This window comes from Salarias fasciatus, chromosome 10 (genome assembly GCF_902148845.1).
Source record: "Salarias fasciatus chromosome 10, fSalaFa1.1, whole genome shotgun sequence".
Taxonomy (NCBI): Eukaryota; Metazoa; Chordata; class Actinopteri; order Blenniiformes; family Blenniidae; genus Salarias; species Salarias fasciatus.
This window is the reverse complement of record NC_043754.1, coordinates 22,035,165-22,063,089: the sequence shown is the minus strand read 5'-3', so window position 1 is coordinate 22,063,089 and position 27,925 is coordinate 22,035,165. Positions and strand designations below refer to the sequence as shown.

The following is a 27,925-nucleotide window of genomic DNA, read 5'->3' as shown; positions in this document are numbered from 1 at the left end:
GGTTTAAAATTATTTCCCTGGATGACACTTCCAGAATAAACTGTAAGTTGTACTAAAACCACAGACAGACAGACAGTACCCAATTCTAACATAGCTAATTAATTAATAGTTAAGTTACACAGCATGATGTGACGACTGACACCCTAGCGTTAATGCTAGCTAGCCACTCACTCACCTCAACCTCGTAAATGTTGTTTTTCATTGAAGCCTGTACTTTCCATTTCAGACTTCCACCTGTCCCCACAGAAATATTTACAACTCGGTTTGAGTTGTAAGGATTTAAACCTCTCTTCACTGACTTTAGAAAGTCAGCAAAATACACTGTTACCGTGGAAAAAAAGTGACCGGTTCTTTGGCAACAGCCATTGTGTTTACATTGCGCGCTGGAAGCCTTGGACCCGGAAGTGACTTGTGACGTCACACTAGCCATTCCCATAATGGACAAGCAAAACCACCATGCAGGGTCTGCACAGGTGAAAGGAGAATAGAAGTGGTTGAGATATGAATATATAAATTAGGGCATTAACAGAAACGTCGACTCGTCGACTTGTCGAATTCCATCGCACAAGTCGACGTAAATTTGGAGGAGTCGACAAGTCAGAGGTCATTCTTTCCCTCACCTGAACACCCGACAGCGCTCAAGCCTTCATCCAGCGCATGTCGATGTGCTCATCTTTCTCCATGAAAACATGGAGCATGACAACATGTTCTTCATTCAGCTGTTCGTTTATAAAGGTCTTGACCCACAAATATTCACATCAGAGTTATTTCACTGCAGAGGATCGACAACAATAAGACTTTGTGTCTTTTTGTAATATAACTTATTTTATTGTGGTTATATTACTGCTTCTGCTTTGGTATAAAATAAACCCAGAACTGATGTTGTTATTTGGTGAAATAGTTAATCAAGACATGATTGATAGCCTTGGCATTTTATAATTCTGGTCCTCAGGGCCCCTGTCCAGCATGTTTGAGATGTTTCCTTCTTGGAACTAATACATGTTGTCTTTTCTCCTGAGGGGGAGAGGGAGAACTATTCAGACTCGTGTTCACGGTGAGACAATAATCCAATATTCCACACATGTTGAGTCTCTGGGTGCAGTGACTCCTTTATTTCCCACAGGTGTTTAAACTCTCTGTTTCCAGGTACAGAGTCCAGTTGAGCACAGTTATAACAGATGAACTCACTGATCCAGTTTCCTTTCAACATAGATTCAAGTCTCCCCACACGTTCCTCAACACACCCCAACACACACTAACATGGTCCAAACTCTGGCTCGCCTCCTGTCACACCCCTACCTCGGGATCCAGCTAGTGGCAGGCCTTGCTTTTTGTTTCTCCCCTCCCTTCTTTCCTTTTCTGTAGGTGGGCGTATGTTTCTGGTGAGTGGGTGTGGACTGGTGCAGGGAAGCTGCTGATTACTTGAGTGCTTCCACCTGAAATTGGGCCTGGTCTTCACCAAACAATTCATCACCCTATAAAGCTCCCTCAGACCACAGTGCAGCTTTGGATCGTAATATCACCACAGTCAGTTCTTACTGGGTTGCTCTGCTGCATTCTGCTGTGCTCGGCTTCACTCCTCTTAAATCAGCTTGTCTTCTGCAACCTGCAGGAACCACTCGCTGCCCCGCCTTGGATGACATCTCTGAGCCTCCTCTGCTTCGCTCCGACTCCGCTGGAAAGGTTCCCCGGACCTCACCCCTCTGGGCTGCTGCGCCAGGACTTCCACACAATCTCCCCTCTGGCTGAGCATCCACGAACCCTCTTCCTTCACGCTTCATCCGCAGTAGCTCTTTCCCTCGCTGGATTGCCGAGGTGGGTCTTTGGGTTTAGTTGTTAGCTCCTTGGTTCCTCAGTCCCGGTTTGGTTATGACTGATTAGGTTACGGCTCAGTCCTTGTTTTGTTCACGGCTTGTCAGAAGGCTTGGAGTCCTGTTCTGTTCTTATGAAGCGCCGCCGTGATTTTCAAGAGTAGCGGGATTAGTTTGGGTTTGGTATTGATTCCTCATGTAAATAAAATAATTGTTCGAAGAACTATTTATCTGCTGAGTCTCAGGTCCGCGCTTGAGTCTGAGTTTGAACGTGGACACTCCCTCTCTCACACACCTGCAGCTCATCACCTGCATGCTCCCTGTCTGTCCACCAATCCTGCTCCCCCCTAGTGGTCAAATCATAGAAGTATCATTTAATTCATTTACAAATTTTTAATTTTACTGACAAAGGTCTTCATTTTTATCTTGTATTTTTGTATGACTGTAGGAGTAACATCACAAATAACTGTCAGTACATGTATTTTGGTGGAATTTCTCATCATGCTGCAGCCTCAGCCCCTGCACACACACACACACACCCACACACACACACACACACACACACACACACACACACACACACACACGGTTTTTAAAAAGATAGTGTTTTGTTGTAATCAAAAACAAGGTATATGAACAGTTGGAATATTAAATGATTTAAACCATTTATCTCAAAGATAGAGCACAGAGTTACATAGGAATGAATTTTACTCCAAGTCATGACAATCTGGCTGCAGTCCTCCAAGTATGTTAAAATTCAAGTGAAGTTCCTTTAAAGCTCGTGTCTGGAGTTTCCGTTGGTTTCCAATGTATGTATCATTTTTCAACAGAGCTTAAATGTGTCAGTCTGGTTCGATACTACAATATAATATTAGCATAAAGCAATATAAAAACTTATTTATGAGCCCCGCCTTCGTCTCATAGACCCCCATGTTATCTGATAAAGCGCCGGTCAGCGTCAGCCAATAGATTTCGAGCTTCCGCATCTCTTGTTGTCAAAGTGTGGAGCAGCCAGAGAGCACGGCCGCTCGCCCAGGCAGAGGAGAGTTAGCAACACAGCAGCCGCTGCGCTTACCTCGGATATATCCACTGTCTGCTGAACATCCACGGTAAACAGCTAAACATTTAGGATGCTGTAGGACTTGGAGGCTCTCATTTTCACCCTACGGATAATAGCGTGCACAATTAAAGGGGCGTGGCTTGGTCGCTCATGAAAGCAGAGGGAGGGCGGGAACCTCGAGACATTGGATTAAAAAAAACTTCTCTCTTTCAAAACTCCGGACACGAGCTTTAAGACTTGGTTCTGTTTAACACGGTGGTTTTCAGTGAAATGATCTCAGTAGAATTTGTGATGAATACTTTGTAGGAATATTAAAACACCCTCTCGGGGTCGCGTGATGGCGGTGAGCTGAGCTGACACGTTTACCAGAGCTCCGTGTCACTCGGTGCTAATTTTCTTTTCATCCTGACAACAACTGAGCGCATCGCATCATTTTCTTTCGAATATTATGGGCTGTGTCCTTGGAAAAGTTTTGGCCGCAGTCTTTTGATAACATGGGGTGAACTACAGGACATTAATGTTAGAGAGACATGGAGTCCGAGCCCAGCAACCATGCACAAGGTGACGACCAGGCCGAGTCTGGATCCGCAGCGGGGCTGGAGCAGCCCTTGCTGAAGCCCTGAGCAGAATGACTCCTGATATTGTTAAAGTTATTGATGAAAAGCTCAGCTCTCTGACCCAGACTATCCACAAGCAGGCTGCGGAGCTTCAGGCAGCGGCTTGATGAAGCAGAAACCAGGATGATGTTGGTGGAAAACTCCGCCGCAGCACAAGAGCCACGGATTGTGGAGCTGGAAGAACAGGTCAGCGCCCTGACTGAGAGTTTGGACATGGCTGAGAACGACAACAGGTGCCTCAACATTCGGGTGTGGGCTTACCGGAGGACACAAAGACCGGGCAGCTGCTGGATTTTTTTTCAGTCATGGCTGCCTGCTGTCTTAAAGATGATGACCAAGGTCGGCCGCATGAAGCTAGAAGAGTCACCCTGCCACGGAGGCCAGACACACCAGGAGCCCCAGGCTGCCGCCGCTACCATTTCAGAAGGTGATGGAGGCGGCGCGCCGGGCCAGCCAGGACGGAGGCTCAATCTGCATCAGATCCAGGGTCTCTGTTCACAGCGATTTCTCCACGACGGGGATGAAGAAACGTGAGGTGTACGATGGGCTGAAACAGCGGCTGCAGGAATGAGGGACGCTGTCTGCCATGCTGCTCCCGGCCGCTCTGCAGGCGACTCATGGAGGCTCCAGGAAGAGCTTCTCTTCCCCGGAGGAAGGATGTGCTTTCATCACTCTCTGTCTGGATGATCGTTCTTCGGAGTTCAGTCTTTCTGGCTGAGAACACTTTCCTGCAGCAGTGGCAGGAAGTTTCTCCACTCATGTTGATCAGTCCGACTTTTATTGTTTTTGGGCAAAAATGAAAAAACGAGAAGGCGGGGCTTACGCCGTTCTCACTTCGGATTGGCTCATGTTTGCACCGTCCTCTTCAGAGTAACGGTCTATCTTAAAAGGATGAGTGGCTGTCTGATCACTGCTCCAGCGTCCTGTCAGTTTCTGCAAATAACTCATAATAGTTGTATTAGTATTACACATAGAAGCTCACTCTGTGTTTTACAGCTCTTTGGTCCCGATTCTTAGACGCTTAACTTCATTTTTTTCGACTCCCGACTTCATGAAAGTAGTTAAAAAAGACCAGCAGGACTCACCCTGTGTGGATCTCCTCACCACTCACACGCAATAGAAATGTGGGTACAAGCCTGGTGGTGAATACATTTAATGAGTTCTTGTTTCAACGTCGGTCCAAACCTGGCAGACAAAATTCCTGTTCCAGCAAATGACAGTGAAGAAATATTAATAGAAAGAAGCCCGAATTCAATGTTCCTCAAAGCCACTGATCAAAAAGAAATAATATAAACTGCTAAGAAATATAGAAACAAAACCTCCACTGACTGTGATGGAATTGACATGTTGGTAACAAAAAACAATCATTCTGGGTATTTCTAAGCCATTAACTGAAATCTTCAATCTATCATTTCAAACAGGGAAATTCCCAAATAAAAAGGAACCAGCCAAAGTTATTCCTCTGTACAAACACTTCACAAACTACAGACCTGTTTCTCTTCTCCAAAATTCTCTAAAATCCTCGAAAAATTCTTAATGCCAGATTAGATCATTTCATGGAAGAATTCAACTTCCTGTCAGTCAGTATGGATTTCGAGGTGACCAGTCAACAAAACTAGATCAGAACTAACAGATCAATGTCAGTAGATCAGAACTAAACAGTCAAAATTACTAGATCAGGACTAACTGGTCAACGTCACTGGCTTTAACTGAATTCATTGAAGAATTACAAATTCTACAGACAATAGGAAACTTGCAGAAAGATTTTTCATTCATCTGAAAAAAAGCATTCGATACTATAAATCGTGACATATTAATTAATAAACTGGAGAAATATGGAATCAGAGGAGCTGTACTGAACTGAGTGAGAAGCTATCTGGAGGACAGCAAACAGTTTGTGAAGTTGGGAGACTGTCTCTCTGAACATCTGGATATTGTGTGTGGAGTCCCTCAGGGTTCAGTGTTGGGACCTAAACTGTTCATACTACACATCAATGACATTTGCAAAGTGTCTGAAATTGTGAAATTTATAATATTTGCAGATGACACAAGTAGAACTGGGGAGAATTTGCAGCAACTTTTAGAGATAATCACTGTACAGTTGAAAAAAAATGATTTGATAAAAACAGGTTATCTTTAAATCTATGTAAACAGAGTTTGTCATTTCTGGAAAATATAATATAAATAATCATTTAAATGAGCTCGTCACCGTGTCTGAGGATCGGGTCGCCGGGCACCCTTGCCGTCGGCTGCCACCCAATCCACATTGCACCCGGCCCCTACTATTCCCTCGGCGGGTGGTGGGTCCACCGGAGGGTCGGCCCACGTCGCCCCTTCGGGCTGAGCCCGGCCGGGCCCCGTGGGCAAAGGTCCGGCCACCAGGCGCTCGCTTGCGAGCCCCAACCCTAGGCCTAGCTCCAGGGTGGGGCCCCGGGTGTCGTAACGGACCTCGATTTTAATGTTTTCATAAGGGCTGTTGACCTGCCCTTGGTCTGGCCCATCACCCAGGACCTGTTTGTCACGGGAGACCCTACCAGGGGCATAAAGTCCAGGACAACATAGCTCCTGGGATCACGCGGGCACTCAAACTCCCCCACCACTTTAAGGTGACAGGTCAGGGGGGAGATTGGGACGCATGGCCTCTCTGATCTGAACCCGAGTGGTGTTCTGTTATTGAACTTCTGTGCTAGTCACAGTTTGTCCATAACGAACACCATGTTCGAGCACAGGGGTGTCCATAAGTGCACTTGGCACCAGGACACCCTAGGTCGGAGGTCAATGATCCACTTTGTTGTCGTGTCATCTGACCTCTGGCTGCAGGTTTTGGACACTCAGGTGAAGAGAGGAGCAGAGCTGTCGACTGATCACCACCTGGTGGTCAGTTGGACTCACTGGCGGACGAGGAACCTGGACAGACTTGGCAGACCCAAACGTGTTGTGAGGGTCTGCTGGGAACATCTGGTGGAACCCTCTGTCAGCAGGGTTTTCAACTCCCACCTCCAGGAGAGCTTCTCTCATGTCCCGCGGGAGGCTGGGGGCATTGAGTCCCAGTGCACCATGTTCTCCACCTCTGTTGTCGAAGCATGCCTCCTGGACGCCTCCCTAGGGAGGTGTTCCAGACATGTCCCACTGGGAGGAGACCCCGGGGAAGACTTAGGAGAAACCATGTCTCTCGGCTGGCCTGGGAACGCCTTGGGATCCTCCCGTAAGAGCTGGAGGAAGTGTCTGGGGACAGGAAGTCTGGGCATCTCTTCTGGGACTGCTGCCCCCGCAACCCAGTCCTGGATAAGCGGTGGAAAATGGATGGATGGATGGCATTTGAATGTACAGATAGAGGGGTTAAACATAGAGAGAGGGAATCAAAACAAATTCCTGGGAGTAATAATTGATGACAAAATTTGCTGGAAGCCTCACATGAAACACATTCAGAACAAAATATGAAGAAGCATCTCAGTTCTGGCCAAGCCTGAGATATACTGGACCAGAAATATCTCTTTATTCTATACAATTCACTGATTTTTTTTCATATTTAACTCACTATGTATAAATTTGGGGAAACACATCTGTAAATTCAATAAAAAGATTTTTATCTTGCACAATAAAGCAATTAGAATTGTTCACAAGGTCGACTTCTATGAACACACTAATCCACTATTCTACATTCAAACTCCGGGAAACGTATGGATCTTGTGGAGTTTAAAGCTATTCAAATGATAAACAAAGCAAACAGCTGTTCATTACCAGATAATATTCAAAAGTACTGTGGCCCTGAGGTGCAAAACACAACGGCAAATGAGAAAACACAACATAAAAAGACAAAACACAACGCCAAATCAGAAACACAACAGCAAAAGCGAAAACACAACGGCAAATCAGAAAACACAACACAAAAACAGAAAACACAACACAAAAAGAGAAAACACAAAGGCAAAAGAGAAAACGGAAATCGGGTGAAATCAGTCGTCGCTGATTGGACGAAAGAACTGGTCCGTCCTTTGAACCGGAAAGAGTCACAATTCGCCGCTAATCCAATGCTTCGGATCCTTAAGATGCAGTAAAAAACGCCTGTTTTTTTTAATAAAATGCCGTAAAAAACGTGCGTTTTAAACCAGCAAGACGCGCGATTTTTACGGCGTTTTATAAGATGTTAATAAGCTCTGCCCTCTGAAAAACACAGCCAATAAGTTTTATTTTTCTGAAGCCAATCAGCAGAGAGCACAGCGACGCCAAAACAATGGATCCAAGACATTGCCAGTTCCTCTGCTAGAATAAATGACTGAAATTCAGAGGAAGACTGACAGCCTCAGTCTGAACAGATCCTGAGAACTGAACCAACCTCTGGAGGGGATTGTTTACATTTAGTAACAGCAGTAAATGTAGAGAATAATGGGACGAGTGGACTGATGGGTTCTTCATGACAGATCATTGAGGATCATCTCCACAGAGGAACGACAGGAACTACTTTCTACAATCATCACTGAGACATGATCATGAAGACTTGTGGACTCACTCAGCCTTCCTGCAGTTCCTCACAGCTGGGATCAGTCTCCGTCGTCCCTCATCTGATGCCCTGTACGTCCTCAGGTAAAACTCCTCCAGGACCTGGTCTGACATCTGCAGCATGTAGGCCAGAGCTGAGCAGTGGACCTCAGAGAGTTCTTTCTCTGATCTGTTCTCTGACTTCAGGAACTCTTGGATGTCCTGATGTACTGAGAGGTCCTTCATCTCCATCAGACAGTGGAAGATGTTGATGCTTCTGTCAGGAGATATTTCTCCACTATTGATCTTCTTCAGGTTCTTGATGACTTTCTGGATGGTTTCTGGACTGATCTCTGTCTGACCCAGCAGACCTTGTAAGAGTGTCTGGTTGGATTCCAGAGAGAGGCCATGAAGGAAGCGGACAAACAGGTCCAGGTGGCCGTTCTGACTTCTGAGAGATTTATGAAGGACGACCTTCAGGAAAACATCGAGAGATGTGAAATCATGTTCCTCCCCAAAGAAGGTCTTCAGCTCATCTGTCTCCTGTTGGTGAAACAGTGGAACATGAAGACTGCAGCCAGAAACTCCTGAACACTCAGATGGACGAAGCTGTAGACAGCTTTCTGGAAGATCACAGACTCTCTCTTGAAGATCTGAGGACAGATTCCAGAGTACAGCGAGGTCTCAGTCACATCCAGACCACACTGCTCCAGGTCTTCTTGGTAGAACAGGATGTTTCCTTTGTCCAGATGTTCCAAGGCCATCCTGCCCAGCTTCAGAAGAAGCTCCCTGTCAGCCTCCGTCAGCTCCCGTGGACCCGTCTCAGGTCCTTCATGGTACTTGAGCTTCTTCCTGTGTGTCTGAACCAGCACAAAGTGGGAGTACATGTCAGTCAGGGTCTGGGGCAGCTCTCCTCTCTGCTCGCTGCTCAACATGTGCTCCAGAACTGTAGCAGTGATCCAGCAGAAGACTGGGATTCCACACATGATGTGGAGGCTCCTGGAGGTCTGGATGTGGGAGATGATTCTGCTGCTCAGCTCCTCATCACTCAGCCTCCTCCTGAAGTACTCCTCCTTCTGGGCGTCAGTGAAGCCTCGCACTTCTGTCAGTCTGTCCACACATGTTGGAGGGATCTGATGGGCCGCCGCCGGTCGGGAAGTGATCCAGACCCGAGCCGAGGGCAGCAGATCCCCCCGGATGAGGTTAGTGAGCAGCTCGCCGACTGAAGACTGCTGGGAGACGTCAAGCAGCCGCCGGCTGCTGCTGAAGTCCAGAGAAAGTCTGCTTTCATCCAGGCCGTCCAAGATGAACAGCAGCTTGCAGACAGCCAGCTGCTCTGCCGTCAGCTTCTGGAGCGTGGGATGGAAACAGCCAGCAGCGAGAGGAGGCTGTACGGCCGCTCTCCCAGCAGGTTCAGCTCCCTGAAGGAGAGCACCACCAGCACACTGACATCCTGGTTCTCCAGGCCCTCGGCCCAGTCCAGACTGAACTTGAGCACCGAGAAGTTTTTTTCCACTGCCGGCCACGCCGCTGGTCACAACCACTCGGATGTGTGTGCTGCTGGGCCGAGGCTTTGAAGATGTCCTGAACCCTGATGGCAGTGTGATGGAGGCTCTCCTTCCTGGAAGCTGTCTCCAGCTGCTGCAGCTCAGGTTCCCTCTGAAGCTCCTCACTGAGTCCCTCTGTGATGTGGAGCTCAGTGTAGATCCTGTTGAGGAGGCTTCCTCCTCCTGCTTCATCACTTCCTTCAGTCACACATTCACATCTCCTCCTCACACTCTTCTGATGTTCTTCTAGAAGCTGCTGCAGACCCACACCTGCTCAGAGACAACAACAACAATCACACTGCACACAAACAACAAGCTTTCATGTCTCTACAACACAACAACAAGTCCCAGTTCCTCAGCAGACACATGTCCACTCTTACTTCTGGATCTTTCTGGCTGCTCCTCACAGACATCAGTCCTCTTCTCTCTGTTGACAACAAGCAACATTTACTCTGAGCAACACAACACACAGCAGAGACAAAGATCTTCAACTCTCACACTGCTTCAAACTACTGGAGCTGAATCTGAAAGTGAGCTCAACATCTCTCACTCTGCTTCGGAGGAAATGAAAGAAAAACACTTTCTTACTTTGAGTCTGAAGGTCCAGGTTCATCACTGAAGTTTAGTGGAGGTTCATTGGACTGGTTACTCTTCTGAGACAACCTGAGAGTGAAATAAGAGGATTCAGAAACAGCTTTCATGGTTCAATCAGTTCACTGGAAACACAGCAGTTGTAAAGACATGAACCATGCCCGAGGTCAAAGGTCACACCCACACAGCCCAATCAGGAGTTTGACAGCAGGTCTAAATGTTCTGTTGGCTCATCGACAGATCAGGGAGGTTCTGATATTTACACACATTCATTAAACATGTGAGACGTACATGTTAAACCTGGAGAGGAAGGTTCACACACCTTACACACACACACACTGGACGGTTCAGTTCACTCTGTGGTGGCAGGAACAAACACTGAGAGACAGACTGAAGAGAAGAGAGGCTCTGCTGGAGCAGCTGACGTCTCTTACCTGTCCACACCTGGTCTGTCCTCCTCTTCATCCACACCAGACATCTTCAGTCACTGAGAGAGAGAGCAGCAACACACACACACACACACACACACACACACACACACACACACACACACACAATATTTCTTCAAATCAATATTCAGATCAAAAATCACCATTCAGAGGAACAGAAAACCACATCAATCAGCCCCCCTTGCCTGGCCCTCCCACTGCCCCCGGGGCCCCCTCGCTCCCGGTGTGACTGTCCTCAGTGGCCTCCAGCCACACGGCCCCACCAGCATAGGGACCAGCCCCCGTCCCAGAAAGCCCAAGAGCTCTGCGGCAATGTGGGCGGCGCACCACACCCGTCTGGAAACATGGACCGAGGAGTCGAACACACACGAGTCAGAGGGCGAGGGTGAAAGCCCGCGCTGCCATGACAGTGAGGGCCGGGCTGTGGTGGGACCCCGGGGCCCCGGGAGCACCACTGACCCGTCTCACCCGCCGTCAGGGAGGCGGAGCTTCAACCAGTGTGACAGGACCCCAAAGCCGTCAGTGAAAAAGAGATTTCTGATCAAACACAAGTTCAGACAGTAAATGATCAAGAATCAGAGTCAGATGAAAAGAGCAGAGTCTGTCATGGATCAGAGCTGAAATGAGTCCACAGAGTGAATCCAAATTGCAAAGAGATCTTGGAAGTTGACAGCAGGTGTTGTTTGACTTTGAGATGAATGCAGACAAAAAAAGTTAAAAAAAAAAAAAAAGAAAACGACGCGGCAATCCTGTATGCGCGCTGGCACACTGCCACGCCCCTCACCAAGGGGATATAATCAGCGTGCGAGAGGACCACTTCCTTCTTCTGAACAGCCAGGAGAAATGGAAGCAGGTCAGCCGGGCTTGCAGGTAGGTGGGCACGCACACACTCGTAGAACTGGAGTTCCGTTTCGTAACTACTAATTCTACTTTGTGTGATGCTTAACCCACCTATGGGCTGCGCTATTGGTACTCACCAAGGCGGAGGCCGTAGGGATAAATGTACTCCCAGCTGGCGTGCTGACAGGATTGGCGTGGAAAGGAAGTAAGCAGGCCATACGTCCAGTACCGCCACACCAAACCTCCAAGATACCGGCGGCAGGCAGCCTCACACTGAGGCGCCGCCCGCCGACGTGCCCAAGCACCGTAACAACAGCACACATACGCCGGCCGAGACACCAAGTCACAACGGCGGGCAGCAGAACCACACATGGCCTGGATCCCCCCAGGGAAGCAGTAGCCGGTCTGGACAGAACCAACACAGAACTCCTGTTCTCGCTGAAAACTGACATGGCCACAGAGTCTGTGCACATATCCATCAGATAGGAGCGCACAAAGGCGGACGCAGAGGCCCATGAGGCAGCCTGGCAGATGTCACCCACCATGACACGTCTGCACAGAGCCGCAGGAGCGGCCATGTTCCACGTGGAATGAGCACGAATCACCGGCAGCGGCGGGGGATTCTACCTTGTAGGCAGGCACAATAGCGCCCCCAACCCAGTGGGCGAGACACTGGGAGGACAGCGGGGCTCCACGCCCCCTGGCCCCGAACCGCACAAACAGCTGATTCGAAGTGTGAAATCCAGCTGTGTGCTCAACGTAGCAACGCAGAGCCCTGACCGGACACAGCAACCGTAGCCGAGGGTCGTGCCTCGACGAGCCAGGCAGGGAGCCAAGTGCCCTGATCCGGATCACTCTCGGCCGAGAGTCCGAAGTGATCACCTTGGGATGGAAGGCCGGGTTAGGCCAGAGATGCACCAGTCCCCCGTCCTGACTGAACACCATGCAGGAGGGATGGGCACTAAAGCATGATCCTCAGAGCGCGGTCCTGACAGTGCTGTCTCCAGCGCTGCAGAAACAAATTATTGACTCTACTTGATCAGAAAATGAAGATTCTCTGTTTCAGGCTCTGCCACTGATGTGTTCAGGTGCTGGACAAGAACAAACCAGAGACTGGAAACTACTGAGAGCAAAGTGACTAAAGAAAGAACTGAAGCGCTTGAAGAAGTTTTTTACTGTCACTTTCACCAAGGGTGACCAAAGCATCCTCTTTTACCCAGACATGTCCACTTTATCCGTCCTGTCCGGGCCGTCCGGCAGGTTTTATACATTCAAGAAAATGTCTGGTGTTCACTGTTTCTCATAGCACAATTACACATCAACGTAAACTGACCAGTGCTTTGCTCACAACACCATGGTGATACTTTGTTGCATGACGTAATTACCCAGAGGCTGCCTTTGCGCGTGCACACACAGACACAGACACACACACACACACAGAGAGAGAGAGAGAGAGAGAGAGAGAGAGAGAGGAGAGAGGAGAGAGAGAGAGAGAGAGAGAGAGAGAGAGAGAGAGAGAGAGAGAGAGAGAGAGAGAGAGAGAGAGAGAGAGGGGCTGTTCAGACAGCGGAGCAGGAAAATGTCGAAGGTTAAGTGCAGCTTCACAGATGAACTGCAAAAAAAATTAATAAAAAATCCCACATGCTGAGAGGAAAAATAGAATGTAGAAGAAAAGCAGGATGAAGAAGACAATTAAAGATGAAAAGTATATATCCTTTTTGTTTGTTAAGTTAGTATTTTGTGAGACTCTTTTATTATTTATCTTATTACAGTTAATAAAAGATATCGTTGAAGGCGGATTTTACAACTGAAGAGTTCATATTTAGAGCATTATTTAATATGCATTTACTCCTTTGAAAAGAGTCTAAGAGAGCTATTATTTTACAAATGTGGAAGATAAAGAATGAAATCAATCCATGGGTCCAGTTTTCAGCTTGAAATGACACTAAAAGCAGCTAAACTCAGGGAGACGGTGAGACTCATTAAAACTCACATTTCTTCCGGTGGACCAGTCAGATGGAGCAGAGATCCTGGAGACACAGAGACTTGTGAAGTGAAGTGCGCCACAAGCTGGAGGAGCGAACTTCTCTCCACCAGAGGAGCAGAATGTTTTTTAAAGGAGACGCAGCTCGCTGCTCCGGAGGACTGCTGACTGCAGTCAAGCCAGACGACACGTTGTTGAGCGGGGCGCACATATTCTACTCATTACGGTAACAGCGAAACAGAAAGTATAAACAAACAACCGTCCAGTGCCAAAGATAACAACTCACCGAATTTATAAAAAATACAAGACATATTAAAACTGTTGCTAAAAAACACAACTGAACAACGATATAAATCATGGAAAGCTTTAATAATGCTGATTTTGAGTCAATATTTCAAAGAATCTGGCAGTAACTGAGCTAAAACACTGCATTTTCCATCTAAATATGAAATATAATCTGTTGATAACATTAACAGCTTAACCAACAAGGTGTGTCTGAACCACGCTGTGTAGTAATGGATCAACAACTGATTTGGAGTCAAAACCTGGGAGCTATTGAGCTAAAATACTGCACTTTTCATAAAAATATTAATAAAATGATCAATAGGAACAATAACTGAGAAAAAAAGAGGAGTGTCTGAACCGGACACTGTAGTAATATGATTCAAGGGTGATTTCGAGTCATTAAAATACTGTATTTTTCATTAAATTACCAACAAAAAGTATGTGGAGTGTTAAAAAATTATGGGGATGGCTAGTAGCTACGTCATCGAAGCTGAATACGTCACTTCCGTGTCCAAAGGCGCGATGGTGCAGTGCTGTGTCCCATGTTGTAACAACAGGAACGATGTCAACAAAACCATTTCCTACTACTGCTTTCCTCCGATATTACATCATTATATTATTTTTACTGATATTACAAATAATGAGGCGGACTCACGTTATATAGATCAGATTTTTATTGTTTCATTTAATTATGTCTCAGAGCCAGACAGCAGCGGCACCGCAGCCTGGTCTCCTCCTCACAGCGTGGACGGTCCCACCGAGACACGCACACCCAGCACCGAACCCGGTCCTGAATAGGACCCCGGACTGAGCGGGACACAGGACGGAGCGGACCCGGGACTCAGTCCACGAGGGCGACGAGTGGCCCCCGCTCCCGGCGCTGCTTAAATTAAAGACAATTTATAGAAGTCTAAATAAAAATTTTGGCTAAACGTCCTCTGTCTGTATTTAATCTCCCTTTAGCTAATATTATTTTCTAGGCTGCTGGCATCACATCACTGATTAAATAAATCATTTGCTAAACTTTAGAGTTTCAGTCAGTCGCGGTTCTTCAGGTCCATACCGGTTCCCACATCAGCTCCTCTCACGGTGCCGGCGCTTCAAAAGTAACTCTATCGGCCAATGCAATATTGTGTAAAACAGCACAGGAGAAAATAAAGTCCCACATCTTTTCAGGGCTGAACAGCAGCGTTTCCCCCGCTGGATCTGAAGCTGCTCTTCAGCAGCTGGGCGTCTTTGCACACTGTTAAAACTGCCTCCTCTCCGTGGCAGGATGGACCAGCGGAGTTATCAAAGTTAATAATCCTTTATTAATCCCACGAGGGGGAGGGGGAGTGTGGTATTATTAGATATTCTGTAAGGGCTTTTTTTTATTATTATTATTATTCTTTTACTTTTTAACCTGTACTGAATGTGTGCTGCTTCTGCTTTATGGCGTGTTTGAGGTTTGGTTTAAAATTATTTCCCTGGATGACACTTCCAGAATAAACTGTAAGTTGTCCAAAAACCACAGACAGACAGACAGTACCCAATTCTAACATAGCTAATTAATTAATAGTTAAGTTACACAGCATGATGTGACGACTGACACCCTAGCGTTAATGCTAGCTAGCCACTCACTCACCTCAACCTCGTAAATGTTGTTTTTCATTGAAGCCTGTACTTTCCATTTCAGACTTCCACCTGTCACCACAGAAATATTTACAACTCGGTTTGAGTTGTAAGGATTTAAACCTCTCTTCACTGACTTTAGAAAGTCAGCAAAATACACTGTTACCGTGGAAAAAAAGTGACCGGTTCTTTGGCAACAGCCATTGTGTTTACATTGCGCGCTGGAAGCCTTGGACCCGGAAGTGACTTGTGACGTCACACTAGCCATTCCCATAATGGACAAGCAAAACCACCATGCAGGGTCTGCACAGGTGAAAGGAGAATAGAAGTGGTTGAGATATGAATATATAAATTAGGGCATTAACAGAAACGTCGACTCGTCGACTTGTCGAATTCCATCGCACAAGTCGACGTAAATTTGGAGGAGTCGACAAGTCAGAGGTCATTCTTTCCCTCACCTGAACACCCGACAGCGCTCAAGCCTTCATCCAGCGCATGTCGATGTGCTCATCTTTCTCCATGAAAACATGGAGCATGACAACATGTTCTTCATTCAGCTGTTCGTTTATAAAGGTCTTGACCCACAAATATTCACATCAGAGTTATTTCACTGCAGAGGATCGACAACAATAAGACTTTGTGTCTTTTTGTAATATAACTTATTTTATTGTGGTTATATTACTGCTTCTGCTTTGGTATAAAATAAACCCAGAACTGATGTTGTTATTTGGTGAAATAGTTAATCAAGACATGATTGATAGCCTTGGCATTTTATAATTCTGGTCCTCAGGGCCCCTGTCCAGCATGTTTGAGATGTTTCCTTCTTGGAACTAATACATGTTGTCTTTTCTCCTGAGGGGGAGAGGGAGAACTATTCAGACTCGTGTTCACGGTGAGACAATAATCCAATATTCCACACATGTTGAGTCTCTGGGTGCAGTGACTCCTTTATTTCCCACAGGTGTTTAAACTCTCTGTTTCCAGGTACAGAGTCCAGTTGAGCACAGTTATAACAGATGAACTCACTGATCCAGTTTCCTTTCAACATAGATTCAAGTCTCCCCACACGTTCCTCAACACACCCCAACACACACTAACATGGTCCAAACTCCCTGTCACACCCCCTACCTCGGGATCCAGCTAGTGGCAGGCCTTGCTTTTGTTTCTCCCCTCCCTTCTTTCCTTTTCTGTAGGTGGGCGTATGTTTCTGGTGAGTGGGGTGTGGACTGGTGCAGGGAAGCTGCTGATTACTTGAGTGCTTCCACCTGAAATTGGGCCTGGTCTTCACCAAACAATTCATCACCCTATAAAGCTCCCTCAGACCACAGTGCAGCGTTGGATCGTAATATCACCACAGTCAGTTCTTACTGGGTTGCTCTGCTGCATTCTGCTGTGCTCGGCTTCACTCCTCTTAAATCAGCTTGTCTTCTGCAACCTGCAGGAACCACTCGCTGCCCCGCCTTGGATGACATCTCTGAGCCTCCTCTGCTTCGCTCCGACTCCGCTGGAAAGGTTCCCCGGACCTCACCCCTCTGGGCTGCTGCGCCAGGACTTCCACACAATCTCCCCTCTGGCTGAGCATCCACGAACCCTCTTCTTCACGCTTCATCCGCAGTAGCTCTTTCCCTCGCTGGATTGCCGGGGTGGGTCTTTGGGTTTAGTTGTTAGCTCCTTGGTTCCTCAGTCCCGGTTTGGTTATGACTGATTAGGTTACGGCTCAGTCCTTGTTTTGTTCACGGCTTGTCAGAAGGCTTGGAGTCCTGTTCTGTTCTTATGAAGCGCCGCCATGATTTTCAAGAGTAGCGGGATTAGTTTGGGTTTGGTATTGATTCCTCAGTAAATAAAATAATTGTTCGAAGAACTATTTATCTGCTGAGTCTCAGTCCGCGCTTGAGTCTGAGTTTGAACGTGACACTCCCTCTCTCACACACCTGCAGCTCATCACCTGCATGCTCCCTGTCTGTCCACCAATCCTGCTCCCCCTAGTGGTCAAATCATAGAAGTATCATTTAATTCATTTACAAATTTTTAATTTTACTGACAAAGGTCTTCATTTTTATCTTGTATTTTTGTATGACTGTAGGAGTAACATCACAAATAACTGTCAGTACATGTATTTTGGTGGAATTTCTCATCATGCTGCAGCCTCAGCCCTGCACACACACACACACACACACACACACACACACACACACACACGGTTTTTAAAAAGATAGTGTTTTGTTGTAATCAAAAACAAGGTATATGAACAGTTGGAATATTAAATGATTTAAACCATTTATCTCAAAGATAGAGCACAGAGTTACATAGGAAATGAATTTTACTCCAAGTCATGACAATCTGGCTGCAGTCCTCCAAGTATGTTAAAATTCAAGTGAAGTTTCCTTTAAAGCTCGTGTCTGGAGTTTCCGTTGGTTTCCAATGTATGTATCATTTTTCAACAGAGCTTAAATGTGTCAGTCTGGTTCGATACTACAATATAATATTAGCATAAAGCAATATAAAAACTTATTTATGAGCCCCGCCTTCGTCTCATAGACCCCCATGTTATCTGAAAAAGCGCCGGTCAGCGTCAGCCAATAGATTTCGAGCTTCCGCATTCTCTTGTTGTCAATCAATCAAAGTGTGGAGCAGCCAGAGAGCACGGCCGCTCGCCCAGGCAGAGGAGAGTTAGCAACACAGCAGCCGCTGCGCTTACCTCGGATATATCCACTGTCTGCTGAACATCCACGGTAAACAGCTAAACATTTAGGATGCTGTAGGACTCGGAGGCTCTCATTTTCACCCTACAGGTAATAGCGTGCACAATTAAAGGGGCGTGGCTTGGTCGCTCATGAAAGCAGAGGGAGGGCGGAACCTCGAGACATTGGATTAAAAAAAACTTCTCTCTTTCAAAACTCCGGACACGAGCTTTAAGACTTGGTTCTGTTTGATACAGTGGTTTTCAGTGAAATGATCTCAGTAGAATTTGTGATGAATACTTTGTAGGAATATTAAAACACCCTCTCGGGGTCGCGTGATGGCGGTGAGCTGAGCTGACACGTTTACCAGAGCTCCGTGTCACTCGGTGCTAATTTTCTTTTCATCCTGACAACAACTGAGCGCATCGCATCATTTTCTTTCGAATATTATGGGCTGTGTCCTTGGAAAAGTTTTGGCCGCAGTCTTTTGATAACATGGGGTGAACTACAGGACATTAATGTTAGAGAGACATGGAGTCCGAGCCCAGCAACCATGCACAAGGTGACGACCAGGCCGAGTCTGGATCCGCAGCGGGGCTGGAGCAGCCCTTGCTGAAGCCCTGAGCAGAATGACTCCTGATATTGTTAAAGTTATTGATGAAAAGCTCAGCTCTCTGACCCAGACTATCCACAAGCAGGCTGCGGAGCTTCAGGCAGCGGCTTGATGAAGCAGAAACCAGGATGATGTTGGTGGAAAACTCCGCCGCAGCACAAGAGCCACGGATTGTGGAGCTGGAAGAACAGGTCAGCGCCCTGACTGAGAGTTTGGACATGGCTGAGAACGACAACAGGTGCCTCAACATTCGGACTGTGGGCTTACTGGAGGACACAAAGACCGGGCAGCTGCTGGATTTTTTTTCAGTCATGGCTGCCTGCTGTCTTAAAGATGATGACCAAGGTCGGCCGCATGAAGCTAGAAAGAGTCACCCTGCCACGGAGGCCAGACACACCAGGAGCCCCAGGCTGCCGCCGCTACCATTTCAGAAGGTGATGGAGGCGGCGCGCCGGGCCAGCCAGGACGGAGGCTCAATCTGCATCAGATCCAGGGTCTCTGTTCACAGTGATTTCTCCACGACGGGGATGAAGAAACGTGAGGTGTACGATGGGCTGAAACAGCGGCTGCAGGAATGAGGGACGCTGTCTGCCATGCTGCTCCCGGCCGCTCTGCAGGCGACTCATGGAGGCTCCAGGAAGAGCTTCTCTTCCCCGGAGGAAGGATGTGCTTTCATCACTCTCTGTCTGGATGATCGTTCTTCGGAGTTCAGTCTTTCTGGCTGAGAACACTTTCCTGCAGCAGTGGCAGGAAGTTTCTCCACTCATGTTGATCAGTCTGACTTTTATTGTTTTTGGGCAAAAATGAAAAAACGAGAAGGCGGGGCTTACGCCATTCTCGCTTCGGATTGGCTCATGTTTGCACCGTCCTCTTCAGAGTAACGGTCTATCTTAAAATGATGAGTGGCTGTCTGATCACTGCTCCAGCGTCCTGTCAGTTCTGCAAATAACTCATAATAGTTGTATTAGTATTACACATAGAAGCTCACTCTGTGTTTTACAGCTCTTTGGTCCCGATTCTTAGATGCTTAACTTCATTTTTTTCGACTCCCGACTTCATGAAAGTAGTTAAAAAAGACCAGCAGGACTCACCCTGTGTGGATCTCCTCACCACTCACACGCAATAGAAATGTGGGTACAAGCCTGGTGGTGAATACATTTAATGAGTTCTTGTTTCAACGTCGGTCCAAACCTGGCAGACAAAATTCCTGTTCCAGCAAATGACAGTGAAGAAATATTAATAGAAAGAAGCCCGAATTCAATGTTCCTCAAAGCCACTGATCAAAAAGAAATAATATAAACTGCTAAGAAATATAGAAACAAAACCTCCACTGACTGTGATGGAATTGACATGTTGGTAACAAAAAAACAATCATTCTGGGTATTTCTAAGCCATTAACTGAAATCTTCAATCTATCATTTCAAACAGGGAAATTCCCAAATAAAAAGGAACCAGCCAAAGTTATTCCTCTGTACAAACACTTCACAAACTACAGACCTGTTTCTCTTCTCCAAAAATTCTCTAAAATCCTCGAAAAATTCTTAATGCCAGATTAGATCATTTCATGGAAGAATTCAACTTCCTGTCAGTCAGTATGGATTTCGAGGTGACCAGTCAACAAAACTAGATCAGAACTAACAGATCAATGTCAGTAGATCAGAACTAAACAGTCAAAATTACTAGATCAGGACTAACTGGTCAACGTCACTGGCTTTAACTGAATTCATTGAAGAATTACAAATTCTACAGACAATAGGAAACTTGCAGAAAGATTTTTCATTCATCTGAAAAAAGCATTCGATACTATAAATCGTGACATATTAATTAATAAACTGGAGAAATATGGAATCAGAGGAGCTGTACTGAACTGAGTGAGAAGCTATCTGGAGGACAGCAAACAGTTTGTGAAGTTGGGAGACTGTCTCTCTGAACATCTGGATATTGTGTGTGGAGTCCCTCAGGGTTCAGTGTTGGGACCTAAACTGTTCATACTACACATCAATGACATTTGCAAAGTGTCTGAAATTGTGAAATTTATAATATTTGCAGATGACACAAGTAGAACTGGGGAGAATTTGCAGCAACTTTTAGAGATAATCACTGTACAGTTGAAAAAAAATGATTTGATAAAAACAGGTTATCTTTAAATCTATGTAAAACAGAGTTTGTCATTTCTGGAAAATATAATATAAATAATCATTTAAATGAGCTCGTCACCGTGTCTGAGGATCGGGTCGCCGGGCACCCTGCTGTCGGCTGCCACCCAATCCACATTGCACCCGGCCCCTACGATTCCCTCGGCGGGTGGTGGGTCCACCGGAGGGTCGGCCCACGTCGCCCCTTCGGGCTGAGCCCGGCCGGGCCCCGTGGGCAAAGGCCTGGCCACCAGGCGCTCGCTTGCGAGCCCCAACCCTAGGCCTAGCTCCAGGGTAGGGCCCCGGGTGACATAACGGACCTCGATTTTAATGTTTTCATAAGGGCTGTTGACCTGCCCTTGGTCTGGCCCATCACCCAGGACCTGTTTGTCACGGGAGACCCTACCAGGGGCATAAAGTCCAGGACAACATAGCTCCTGGGATCACGCGGGCACTCAAACTCCCCCACCACTTTAAGGTGACAGGTCAGGGGGGAGATTGGGACGCATGGCCTCTCTGATCTGAACCCGAGTGGTGTTCTGTTATTGAACTTCTGTGCTAGTCACAGTTTGTCCATAACGAACACCATGTTCGAGCACAGGGGTGTCCATAAGTGCACTTGGCACCAGGACACCCTAGGTCGGAGGTCAATGATCCACTTTGTTGTCGTGTCATCTGACCTCTGGCTGCAGGTTTTGGACACTCAGGTGAAGAGAGGAGCAGAGCTGTCGACTGATCACCACCTGGTGGTCAGTTGGACTCACTGGCGGACGAGGAAACTGGACAGACTTGGCAGACCCAAACGTGTTGTGAGGGTCTGCTGGGAACATCTGGTGGAACCCTCTGTCAGCAGGGTTTTCAACTCCCACCTCCAGGAGAGCTTCTCTCATGTCCCGCGGGAGGCTGGGGGCATTGAGTCCCAGTGCACCATGTTCTCCACCTCTGTTGTCGAAGCATGCCTCCTGGACGCCTCCCTAGGGAGGTGTTCCAGGCATGTCCCACTGGGAGGAGACCCCGGGGAAGACTTAGGACACGCTGGAGAAACCATGTCTCTCGGCTGGCCTGGGAACGCCTTGGGATCCTCCCGTAAGAGCTGGAGGAAGTGTCTGGGGACAGGAAGTCTGGGCATCTCTTCTGGGACTGCTGCCCCCGCAACCCAGTCCTGGATAAGCGGTGGAAAATGGATGGATGGATGGCATTTGAATGTACAGATAGAGGGGTTAAACATAGAGAGAGGGAATCAAAACAAATTCCTGGGAGTAATAATTGATGACAAAATTTGCTGGAAGCCTCACATGAAACACATTCAGAACAAAATATGAAGAAGCATCTCAGTTCTGGCCAAAGCCTGAGATATACTGGACCAGAAATATCTCTTTATTCTATACAATTCACTGATTTTTTTTTCATATTTAACTCACTATGTATAAATTTGGGGAAACGCATCTGTAAATTCAATAAAAAGATTTTTATCTTGCACAATAAAGCAATTAGAATTGTTCACAAGGTCGACTTCTATGAACACACTAATCCACTATTCTACATTCAAACTCCGGGAAACGTATGGATCTTGTGGAGTTTAAAGCTATTCAAATGATAAACAAAGCAAACAGCTGTTCATTACCAGATAATATTCAAAAAGTACTGTGGCCCTGAGGTGCAAAACACAACGGCAAATGAGAAAACACAACATAAAAAGACAAAACACAACGCCAAATCAGAAACACAACAGCAAAAGCGAAAACACAACGGCAAATCAGAAAACACAACACAAAAACAGAAAACACAACACAAAAAGAGAAAACACAAAGGCAAAAGAGAAAACGGAAATCGGGTGAAATCAGTCGTCGCTGATTGGACGAAAGAACTGGTCCGTCCTTTGAACCGGAAAGAGTCACAATTCGCCACTAATCCAATGCTTCGGATCCTTAAGATGCAGTAAAAAACGCCTGTTTTTTTTTAATAAAATGCCGTAAAAAACGTGCGTTTTAAACCAGCAAGTCGCGCGATTTTTACGGCGTTTTATAAGATGTTAATAAGCTCTGCCCTCTGAAAAACACAGCCAATAAGTTTTATTTTTCTGAAGCCAATCGGCAGAGAGCACAGCGACGCCAAAACAATGGATCCAAGACATTGCCAGCTCCTCTGCTAGAATAAATGACTGAAATTCAGAGGATTAAAATATCGATTTGCATGAATTATAATCACCGTGGCTGAAAACGCTGTGCTGAAAACGTGTGGGTAGTACAAAAAAAACAAACCAACCCTTGATCATCACATTTTCAAAATGTATTAAGTCCATATCTGTACATATTTCTATATATCTCCAGTTATATTTTAGTAGTAGTAGTGTTATATTTTAGATCTGTTGTATATCAAGTTCAGTGTTTTCTTCTTTTTGATTTCGATTACTTATTCTTTATTTGCAAATGTCCTCATTTATTTGCACCAGTTTGTTTTATGAGCCTCCAGAACTAAATGTCTTCATGGTGAGATAAATACAGTCTATTCTGTTCTTTATGAGGCAAAGATCTGCTCATAACTGGGAAAAATTCGTAATTTTTTTTCTGACAGGCAAAACAGTTTGCTGTTAAAGGTTTAGTTTCAAACCAGTCTTAGGAATTGTGCAGAGACTACATGCTTGTCAACATGAGGCCAGCTCAGAAGAGTTGGTTGATGACAGGAGAATTGTTTTAAAAGGCTGTATTTAGTGACAGTGTTGTTTAAAGCTGTAACAGGGTAATATTAAATCAGTACTGGCTTCTCCCTACATGTAGATGATACTGGCTCCAACTTACCTTTCGCTCTTCAACTGCAGTCTGAAGTGTGTTTCCATAAAGCACCGTTACTGTAACGTGTCGCAGTGCAGAATTGTCTGGATTGAAGTTCATGATAATCACCATGTAAAATATTCAAAACGCCACCATGTACATCCCTTACAAATGGAGTTATTTCATTTCCATTCAGCACCACTACTTCGAAAGAAATGCCAAATGCAAAAACACTGCTGTGCTTGTGTTGAGCAAGAACCAGTGAATTCAGACACATGTGGGTGTGAAAACGGTTTTTATTGGAAAGGACATCGACACCACTAGTTGTTGAGTTACTCCTGTGTAGCGCTGGGTTCTCGGGGTCTGGACCTGCAGAGAGACCCGCTGCAGGGACATCTGAAGGCCTGGCTCTGCTGCTGCTGAGAGGCCAAATCAGCCTGATTCAGCCTCACTGCCCTGCTTCATCTTCAAGGAACTGCAGGTTCAGACGCCGCTCCTCCTGCTGCTCCTCCTGATGGACCTGCCGTTTGTCACGCTGCAGCTCCCAGCTCACCTAAAGCCTGAATTTCTCTCAGGGGCTCCGTCAGGTCTGGTTGGTGCTCCAGCCTCCTCCTGGGTAAAAAGCAAAGGGGGAAAGCGAGCAGTTCAGCAAGACACTACCACCCACTCCCTGCATCCACCCATCAGACCCTGTGGTGCAGCTGGTGGAGACGATTTTGGACAGTAACATTGCTGGATGTAATTCCCAGGGTGTAAATGCAGAGTGTGGCCTATCAGCTGACTGCTCTGCACTTCTGTAATGGATTAAATATTATCCATTGTCGTTTGTCCAGCAGTTTTTGCTACTTCACCAGTTTGTGTTCACTGTAACACTGGACGAGAGACAGCTGTTCAGCGTAAACATCCACAGTTCACAGAGCAAACTGGAGCTGCAGAAACAGCAGCATATATTTATTTCACTACTCTGCATCAATAGTACTGCACACTGGGCCCTGGATCCAGCTGCAGCAGCAGTGGTGAACGTATCTATGTGATACTTGATAGAATTCTACTTGATAGAATACCAGTATAGATGCTGAATGCATTTAAAAAAAAAGAGCCCTCCAAAAATGTCATTTCTGGGATTAAATTTACAATTTAAAAAAATCATATAAAAAAGTTCCTCTGATATCCACAAACCATTTCACATCATGCTGACAGTAGACCATCCCAGGAGGTCACTCACCTAATTTCAGAGTAATCTGATGTGGAATTTCAAAATAAGAGCCCTCCAAAAGTGTCATATCTGGGATTAAATTTACCCTAAATTAAAAAATTATATAAAAAAATTCTTCTGATATTCACAAACCATTTCACCTCAGGCTGACAGCAGGCCATCCCAGGATGTCACTCAGCTAATCTCAGAGCAAACCGATGTAGTATTACAAAATAAGGGCCCTCCAAAAATAAAATTCCTTGAATTATATTTACCCTAAATTAAAAAAAATATACAAAAAATTCCTCTGATATCCACAAACCATTTCACTTCAGGCTGAGAGTAGACCTTCCCAGCATGTCACCCACCTAATATCAGAGTAATCTGATGTGGCATTTCAAAATAAGAGGCCTTCTAATATAGCTATTCCGGGATTATACTTACCCTCATTTGAAAAATTATGAAAAAAAATCCCTGTGATATCCACAAACCATTTCACTTTCAGTTGATGGCAGGCCAGCCCAGGATGTCACTCACAAATTTTCAGAACAGTCTGATGTGGCACTTCAAAATAAGAGCCCCATAAATAAGACAACTTTTCATGCGTTTTCAACACAACTTCAATTTTTCTAACATGTGTCAAACACAAAACCGATTACAAAAGTAATCATAAAAATTGTAGCGGAACCATCTGTCACAGGTGTCCCATTAGATCTGTATGGCAAAAGAAAGAAAATGTATAAAGGGAAATGGTTCTGTGAACAGTGCACATAGGGCAACTGCAAAAAGCCAGGACACAGCAATGGAAATGCCTCTTGTGCTCTTGAATTAGGATGCATTGTTACAATCACCTGGCAACGCTACAATTTTTATAATTACTTTTGAAATCTTATGTGTTTCGGATAAAGTTACACTCAGCATTAGCTGCAGTACAAAAGATTTTGTGGTGGTACTCCATCCATCCATCCTATCTCTCCATCTTATGTGTAATTGCTGCTTGACGTGCCTGAAGGAGCTCCAAAGGATGTGGTCCTGTACTGTAAAATCAGTTTTGTGTTTGACACATGTTAAAAATAAAAGCTGTGTTGACAACACATGAAAAGTTGTGTTATTATGGGGCTCCTATTTAATTTAAATGTCACATCAGACTGTTCTGAAAATTTGTGAGTGACATCCTGGGCTGGCCTGCCATCAACTGAAAGTGAAATGGTTTGTGGATATCACAGGGATTTTTTTTCATAATTTTTCAAATGAGGGTAAGTATAATCCCGGAATAGCTATTTTAGAAGGCCTCTTATTTTGAAATGCCACATCAGATTACTCTGATATTAGGTGGGTGACATGCTGGGAAGGTCTACTGTCATCCTGAGGTGAAATGGTTTGTGGATATCAAAAGGATTTTTTTATATGAATTTTTTAATTTAGGGTAAATTTAATCCAAGATGTTCTATTTTTGGAGGGCTCTTATTTTGAAATTCCACATCAGATTGCTCTGAAATTTGTTGAGTGACATCGTGAGATGGTCTACTGTCGGCGTGATATGAAATGGTTTGTGGATATCAGAGGAATTTTTTTTATATGATTTTTTGAAGTTAGTGAGAAAAAAATCGCAGAATCGATGTTTTTGGAGGGCTCTTACTTTGAAATGCAACATCAGATTGCTCTGAAGTTTGGTAAGTGAAATCATGGGATGGTCTACTGTCATCCTGAGGTGAAATGGTTTGTGGATATCAGAGGGAGTTTTTTATGTGATTTTTTTAAATGAGGGTAAATTTAATCCCAGGTATGATGTTTTTGGAGGGCTCTTATTTTGAAATGCCACATCAGATTACTCTGGAATTAGCTGAGTGACATCCTGGGATGGCCTACTGTCAGCCTGAGGTAAAATTGTTTGTGGATATCAAAAGAATTTTTTTATGTGATTTTTTTTAAAGTAGTGGGGGAAAAAATCGCAGAATTGATGTTTTGGAGGGCTCTTATTTTGAAATACCACATCAGATTGCTCTAAAGTTTGGTAACTGATATCATGGGAAGGTCTACTGTGATCCTGCGGTGAAATGGTTTGTGGATATCAGAGGGATCTTTTTATATGATTTTTTGAAGTTAGTGAGAAAAAAATCGCAGAATTGATGTTTTTGGAGGGCTCTTACTTTGAAATGCAACATCAGATTGCTCTGAAGTTTGGTGAGTGACATCGTGGGAAGGTCTGCTGTCATCCTGAGGTGAAATGGTTTGTGGATATCAGAGGGATTTTTTATATTTGTAAATCCAGCTGTACAGTGACATGTGCCTGCCTGCGCTGTTACCGTAATGCCTTGTGTAAGCGCGCACCGCAGCACTTTTTTTCACAGAGGGATGGCTTTACCGCAGTCAGCTGCTGGAGCTTCATAACACAGGAGAGTCCGGCTGGAGGTGGATGCTCCATCCTGACGACGCTACATCTCTCTCCTCCACCCCTGGGCCCAGAGGAGGACGATTCCTGTCCTCCTGCGAAAACTTTACACAAACCACATGTAACACCACAATGCTACATGGCTGGGTGCAAAGCTATCTAGCCTAGCCGCGTGCTAATGCTAACTAGCTAGCGCGCTGCGTGGATACACTTTTAAGACAAAAACCTCAGATTTCAGTGGTGGATAACGGCATGGTAACACTGGTGGTTGTACAGTTCAGAGTATTAAAACTTACCATCAGCTCCATCTCAGCCACAGTCCACACAGCCTCTCCTCAGTTTCTGGCATTTTGCGCGGTGCTGACCGGGTCTGGAGCCGATAGAGAGCAGCCACTCGGAGACGACGGTGTTTTTTTCCCCTTTTTTCCCATTTGCGGTGATTTTTTCCCCTTTTTTCCATTTCCAACGGCACCGTTCGGTTCCGTTGAACCTCCTCTGCAGTGATGGAAAGCAGCCGCTGCTCCTCCGGGGAAGACCGGTGTTCTGTAGATTTTTTGGAGATTTTTTGGAAAGGTTTGCGTTGTTGTCGCAGTGAGACCGGTGGAACAGATCGTCACAGATGGCTCGCTGCTTCGCAGGCCAGAACGCCGCATATCCGATCCGAACTGAGCAGACCTGAACCGCACCGAAACTGTGGAAAAGGGGCTTTAGTGGCGAATTGTGACTCTTTCCGGTTCAAAGGACGGACCAGTTCTTTCGTCCAATCAGCGACGACTGATGTCACCCACTACTTAACCTGAAGGGGCAGCATTGCGCTAAACAAGCGTACAGCCTGCCGGAAATCATTAGAAGAAGAAGACTGAT

The 27,925-nt window shown here is 45.8% G+C and overlaps 1 protein-coding gene and 3 long non-coding RNA genes across 4 annotated transcripts; 1 reads left to right on the top strand and 3 right to left on the bottom strand.

Moving 5' to 3' along the window:
* Window positions 1–6,996: 6,996 nt before the first annotated feature.
* On the bottom strand, window positions 6,997–9,882 carry LOC115395780 (NLR family CARD domain-containing protein 3-like). Its single transcript, XM_030101423.1, has 4 exons — window positions 9,846–9,882; window positions 9,466–9,482; window positions 7,999–8,510; window positions 6,997–7,256 (listed from the first exon to the last, which is right to left on the bottom strand). Exons 1-4 carry the CDS (start codon window positions 9,880–9,882, stop codon window positions 7,226–7,228), a joined length of 597 nt encoding a protein of 198 aa, XP_029957283.1. The 3' UTR covers window positions 6,997–7,225.
* A 220-nt stretch (window positions 9,883–10,102) lies between these two features.
* LOC115395846 (uncharacterized) lies at window positions 10,103–13,728 on the bottom strand. The gene is made up of 4 exons (XR_003932328.1): window positions 13,388–13,728; window positions 12,728–12,790; window positions 10,540–10,592; window positions 10,103–10,177 (listed from the first exon to the last, which is right to left on the bottom strand). It is a non-coding gene; the product is annotated as an uncharacterized LOC115395846 (long non-coding RNA).
* On the top strand, window positions 12,969–17,128 carry LOC115395842 (uncharacterized). Its single transcript, XR_003932325.1, has 4 exons — window positions 12,969–13,099; window positions 13,407–13,604; window positions 16,468–16,630; window positions 16,716–17,128. It is a non-coding gene; the product is annotated as an uncharacterized LOC115395842 (long non-coding RNA).
* Window positions 17,129–23,763: 6,635 nt separating this feature from the next.
* Window positions 23,764–27,888, bottom strand: LOC115395838 (uncharacterized). Its single transcript, XR_003932321.1, has 3 exons — window positions 27,358–27,888; window positions 27,035–27,165; window positions 23,764–24,086 (listed from the first exon to the last, which is right to left on the bottom strand). It is a non-coding gene; the product is annotated as an uncharacterized LOC115395838 (long non-coding RNA).
* Window positions 27,889–27,925: the final 37 nt, after the last annotated feature.